General features: G+C 41.7%; 1 protein-coding gene across 1 annotated transcript; it reads right to left on the bottom strand.

Moving 5' to 3' along the window:
- Window positions 1-3,059: 3,059 nt before the first annotated feature.
- LOC137673720 (olfactory receptor 6B1-like) lies at window positions 3,060-4,028 on the bottom strand. Its single transcript, XM_068418682.1, has one exon. The coding sequence runs from the start codon at window positions 4,026-4,028 to the stop codon at window positions 3,060-3,062; it is 969 nt and encodes a 322-aa protein (XP_068274783.1).
- Window positions 4,029-6,263: the final 2,235 nt, after the last annotated feature.

Here is a 6,263-nt window from a genome sequence, read left to right as displayed (position 1 = left end):
AAATTAATAACAAATAAATGAAAACAGCAGAAAGGAGTTTCAGGCAATAAGTCAGCTTCTTTGGGGGCCCAAATGAAATGCTTCTATGCAAATGCATGAAGCATGGGGAACAAACAAGAGGAACTAGAGATGTCAAGGGCAACAAGAAAAGCTTCTATAGGTATATTGGTGATAAAAGGAAGACTAGGGAAAATGTAGGCCCTCTCCAGAAGGAAATGGGAGACGTAGTTACGCAGGATATGGAGAAGGCTGAGGTACACAACAAATTTTACCTCAGTCTTCACCAGCAAGTGCTCCAGCCACACCACCCAAGTCTCAGAAGGCAAAGGCAGGGACTGGGAGGATGAAGAACCGCCCACTGTAGGAGAAGACCAGGTTTGAGACCATCTAGGGAACCTGAAGGTGCACAAGTCCATGGGACCTGATGGGATGCATCCGCGGGTCTTGAGGGAACTGGTGGATGAAGTTGCTAAGCCCATATCCATCATTTTTGAGAAGTCATGGCAGTCTGGTGAAGTTCCCACTGACTGGAAAAGCGGAAACATAATCCTCATTTTCAAAAAGGGAAAAGAGGAAAACCCAGGGAACTACGGGCCAGTCAGTCTCACTGACTCCTGGTAACTATACTGAGGCACATGGAAACCAAGGAGGTGATTGGTGACAGCCAGCATGGCTTCACTAAGGGCAAATCATGCCTGACAAATTTGGTGGCCTTCTATGATGGGGTTACAGCGCTGGTGCATAGGGGAAGAGCAACTTATGTCATCTACCTGGAACTGTGCGAAGCATTTGACACTGTCCTGCATGACATCCTTCTCTCTAAATTGGAGAGACATGGACTTGACAGATGGACCACTCAGTGGATAAGGAATTGGCTGGATGGTTGCACTCTAAGGGTTGCGGTCAACGGCTCTATATCCAAGTGGAGACGAGTGACAAGTGGCGTTCCTCAGGGGTCAGTATTGGGACCGGTCCTGTTTAACATCTTTGTCGGCGACATGGACAGTGGGATTGAGTGTGCTCTCAGCAAGTTTGCCAACGACATCAAGCTGTGTGGTGCGGTCGACACGCTGGAGGGTCCCTCTCAAGCCATCCAGAGGGACCTTGACAGGTTTGAGAGCTGGGCCTGTGCAAACCGTATGAAGTTCAACAAGGCCAAGTACAAGGTCCTGCACATGAGTCGGGGCAATCCCAAGCACAAACACAGGATGGGCGGAGAATGGATTGAGAGCAGCCCTGAGGAGAAGGACTTGGAGGTGATAGCTGACAAGAAGCTCAACATGAGCCGGCAATGTGCGCTTGCAGCCCAGAAAGCCAACAGTATCCTGGGCTGCATCAAAAGAAGCGTGGTCAGCAGGTCGAGGGAGGTGATTCTGCTCCTCTACTCCACTCTTGTGAGACCCCACCTGCAGTGCTGCATCCAGCTCTGGGGCCCCCAACATAAGAAGGACATGGAGCTGTTGGAGCGAGACAAGAGGAGGGCCACAAAGATGATCAGAGGGCTGGAGCATCTCTCCTATGGAGACAGGCTGAGAGAGTTGGGGTTGTTTAGTGTGGAGAAGAGAAGGCTCCAAGGAGACCTTATAGCAAACTTCTAGTACCTGAGGGGGGCCTACAGGAAACCAGGACAGGGGCTTTTTACAAGTGCATGTAGTGACAGGACAAGGGGGAACAGTTTTAAACTGAAAGAGGGGAGATTTATATTAGATATTAGGAAGAAATTCTCTACTGTGAGGGTGGTGAGACACTGGAACAGGTTACCCAGAGAAGCTGTGGCTGCCCCCTCCCTGGCAGTGTTCAAGGCCAGGTTATATGGGGCTCTGAGCAACCCGGTCTAGTGGAAGGTGTCCCGGCCCATGGCCGGGCACTTGGAACTAGATGATCTTTAAGGTCCCTTCCAACCCAAACCATTCTATGATGATAATAATTAAAAGCAGCGTATATTAAGATCCATGAGGAAAATGGGGAAAATCACTTTGCTGTTGTGAAACAGAGAAGTGGCAGTGAATATTATACACAACACACTGGCAGAAGACCTAGGTGAACAGACGCAAAAGCCTTTGGAGTAGGTCACAGTCAAGGGATTGCTCATTGACATGGCCAGCCTGGTCAAAAGTGGCCTAGCTATGAGCATATCAGTGTCTGACACTGTGATATGTTTAGCAAAATGGCCACAGATCTCTCCCTAGAGTAAATTAATTTACAGAATCACAGAATGGTTTAGTGAAACACATGTTGACAAAGGCAGCAGAGATGCAGCCACTGACTCCTAAAATACACGAAATTCCCAAAAAAATGTAAGTTCATTCATATTCAAACTAATACGCAGTGACTTCAGCAGAGAACAGAAATTAATGAAAATGTCCTACAAAATGGGAAAAAAAAGTTATTTTATTTACAATGACAAGGATTTAAAGTCTTCAGTTTATTTAGAGTATTTATTTCAACCTTCCGTAATAGCTGGGCTTCTCCCATTCCACTGTGAACACCTTCTTTCCTTCTGATGTTACTCTCTTCTAGGACTGATTCAGGTTCCTAAGTACAGGCTTCTTGTAGAATGTGAAATACTGTGGAGTGCCTGAGACATCCCCTTTTGGATAAGCAGATATGATACAGGAACTCCAGAAGAGGCTCTTCCTTTTAGCATCACATTTGTATATTGAGCAGAATACCCAAGGTCTCTAAAACATGAGGCATGTGCCTTTAGTTAGGCACATGCATCTCACCTTTGCTGATATATATTGACTGGAATTGGATCACATGCTGTTAACAGAATGTTTCAATTGTGTTCTCAAAGCTGGTGATGTATGATATCCTAGACATGTCTTTTTGTTCCCTGAAGTGCCTGTGAGTCAAATCAGTAACCTTCATCAGAGAAGTAAGATTATTTGAAGGTAATAGGTGGAAACACTTCTTGTTGAGGGTAAGTGGCCACATGTATGCCTCAGTTTCTTGAGTTACCAGCATTATGATGATTGCAATTCTGATTAAGTAAAACCTAAATCTTAGAACCTTTCCTTTTAACTTTCACTCTTAAATTCTGTCTATAAGGAACTAACTTAAAGGTGGACAGCAATTGATTGAGAGACCTTGGAGGCAGTCTGCCTAACACTGAAGATTTTTTTCAAAGCACCTTTAACTTCCTGGTTCCTCAGACAGTAAATGAAAGGATTGAGCATGGGAGTTACAATAGTGTACATAATTGACACCAGCTTGTTTAAGTCAAAAGGGTGGATTCTCTTGGGCCGGGCATACATAAACAGAGTGGCTGAAAAGAAGATAATGACTACAGTGAGGTGAGAAACACAGGTGGAGAAGGCTTTCTTCCTGCCCTGGGCTGTGGGGATATGCAGGATGGTGCTGATGATGCATATATAGGAGATAATCGTGACAGAGAGGGGAACTAGCAAGATAAGCAAGGCCAGGATGAAATCCACTATTTCAGCCATTGTCATGTCAGCACATGATATGTTCAGCAAGGGGCTGATGTCACAGAAAAAGTGGTTGATGACATTGGAGCCACAGAAAGACAGGTGAGAGATGAAAAATACTTTCAGCATGGAGGACAAGAAGCCAATGAGCCAGGAGCATGTGGCTAGTTGCATGCAGAGCCGGTGGTTCATGATGACTGGATAGCGCAGGGGATTGCAGATGGCCACATAACGATCATAAGCCATGACTGCAAGGAGGACACACTCAGTACAAATAAGGGAGCTGAAGAAGTAAAGCTGGGTCATACAGCCTCCAAAAGATATATTATTGCTTTCAACAAGAAAATTCACTAGCAGTTTGGGGACAGTGACTGAGATGTACCAAGCCTCCAGGAAGGAAAGGTTGCTGAGAAAGAAATACATTGGCTTGTGAAGCTGATGGTTCATCTTTATCAAAATAATTATGAGTATATTTTCCAAGATGGTCATCATGTAGGCCACCAGGAATATCACAAAGAGCAACATCCGAAGTTCCATGATAGTTGGAAATCCCAAGAGGATAAACTCCTGGAATTTTGTGCTGTTTTTCTGCTTCATGGCAAAGGGCATAGTATCAAGCTTCAGAAAAAAAGTAAAGACAATAAAAGATAAAAAATATTAAATAATTTTAAAATCAAAGAAACAGTGAGAAGAACTGCAGAGGAAGAAATGAAAAAATGGCAAGTTGAAAGGAAGAAAGGAAGAATGATAATGATAAAAAAGGAAAAACATGAGAGGGAGAAAAGGAAGAACATTATTACATTCCGATCATATACCATTTTTAAGATATAAGAACAAATTTAATATCATTCCTGCTCTGCCTGTGGAGTAGAGCTTGGTGTCTGCCACATTTTTCCAGCATAGAAAGCCTCAAGATATTCACTAAATGAAACAGGTATTTCCAGAGAGCAATATGTGTTATTCCAAATAAATCTCTCAGGGAAGATGAATTACATTTTGGAGGAATGTATTTCTCTGTCTGTGTCTATTCCCTTCCCATCCCCTGTTTTTCCATTTCTCTATCTATCCACTTTTAAAAAAAAATTAACGAGCTAATTTTCATACATAATTGTCAATTTCTACAGGTCAAAATTGAAAAGAAAAAAACCCTTTCAAAGTGGAAAAATGCACATTTCTCTCCTTTAACATTGCCATTGTCTAGTCTAAGATAATAAATGTTTTTTCATCTTGTTTTAAAGTTCTACTAGTGTAATATTTTATTTCATGTTAAAAGCAAAGAAACAAACCACCTCTTCCCCTCTCCCCAGAAGTATTAGAGAAAAGCATATAATAAACTAGGTTTTCAGTGATGCAAGAACATTTATCTTCGTAAAACAATTCGTTGACACTGAAATAGCAGTCCAGATAGATACTGTTCATTTAAAATCTTTTATAGTTTCAGAACTGGTATTATAAACCATGATTGAAGACTTGTAATGTGCAAACCCATATAACTTTGTAACCACATTACTGTTAGCTTTTACTGCCATGAGAAAATCCACGGGTCTAAGGAGAAGCTGCAAAATTTTGTCTTTTTTTCTTAGTCAGTGCAAAATACATTCTTAACAAATTTGTCTCTACAGTACATGTATTCAGTACTTCCTGACCTGGCCAGTTCTACCTATAAAACTGGGGATATCTGAGTGTTTCATATTTCAAATTGTTCATCTTACACATCAGTCAAATCTCTAAATAAGCAATTACAAAAGAGTGATAGTGATTCTCCTAAGTAAAATACAATGCTTACATTTCTCTGTCACTTGAACTGCAGTAAATAGCTAAGCTATCTGAACATCAGAAGACTATACTGAGAAGCTGGAATTCATCTGCTGAGATTTAGATAACTATCAGTTTAGTTACCTAATATACAATATACTCAGCTTGTCTTCTTTGTAGGGAATATAGATATACAGGCATTTCCAGGTAATACTGCTGTCATTGACAGGAAAAGGTCTAAAATAAGCCAGATGGATCGTTCCATAGCCATGTCTATTTCTCTCTTCCCTGACTCTATACGTGCATGTCAACAAGCAGCTCAGAAGCCTAGATACGTTGCTCAGTGTAGTCCCTACATATGGTGTAGATGTTGAAATGCCAGTGGATTAATTCCTCCTTGGAAGGAAGCGATTACCCTATAAAAATTCCTGAAGAAGAACAACAGTGAAAAACTTTCTTCTCTTCTTACCTTCACACCACTTCAGCAGTGCTTGTGGTCTGATTCATGACTGGTTAGGGAAGACAACCCTTCTCCATGATTTAATTGAAAAAACATAACCCAAGTGGTGGGAGTTCTGCAAAACATAGTGACGTGATTGCTTCTTACCTGTTCATAAAAAAGCAGTTCAGTATAAGATTGCATAAGATATGAGTAATTGCTCATGGGATTTCAGTGTTTACTTTGCCTTTGTATAACCGAGGTACCCAAGAAGGAAACTTATGAAGACTAATTCTAGCTTTCTGAGGCTCTCTTGGCAGCACTTGCAGTTCATGAAGCAAAACAATAACCTAACATAGCTGCTGTGAAACATTTTCTGGAGATGACTATTCCTCAGTTACCTACTAGTGATGCTTCCTAAGAACAAGCTACTGACAGAGGTTCCTCAGGAAGCTACCCAAAACTATATAATATGAATCTGTACCTGAGTAATTATCTGTTACTGTGCCTACATGATCAACTAACTGTGTTTTCACAAAACATAACACCCTGCAAATGGAATTAATTTGTCTACACTTTCGTGCTTTGTGGCCATTTCAGAAACATGTATGGGTCTGGCAGATCTCACTCAAGACCTT

This window comes from Nyctibius grandis, chromosome 26 (assembly GCF_013368605.1).
Source record: "Nyctibius grandis isolate bNycGra1 chromosome 26, bNycGra1.pri, whole genome shotgun sequence".
NCBI lineage: Eukaryota > Metazoa > Chordata > Aves > Nyctibiiformes > Nyctibiidae > Nyctibius > Nyctibius grandis.
This window is presented reverse-complemented; position numbering and strand designations above follow the sequence as displayed.

Bases quoted from the DNA above. Each gene is read 5' to 3' on its own strand.
- LOC137673720 (XM_068418682.1), bottom strand. From the start codon at position 4,028: ATGAAGCAGAAAAACAGCACAAAATTCCAGGAGTTTATCCTCTTGGGA.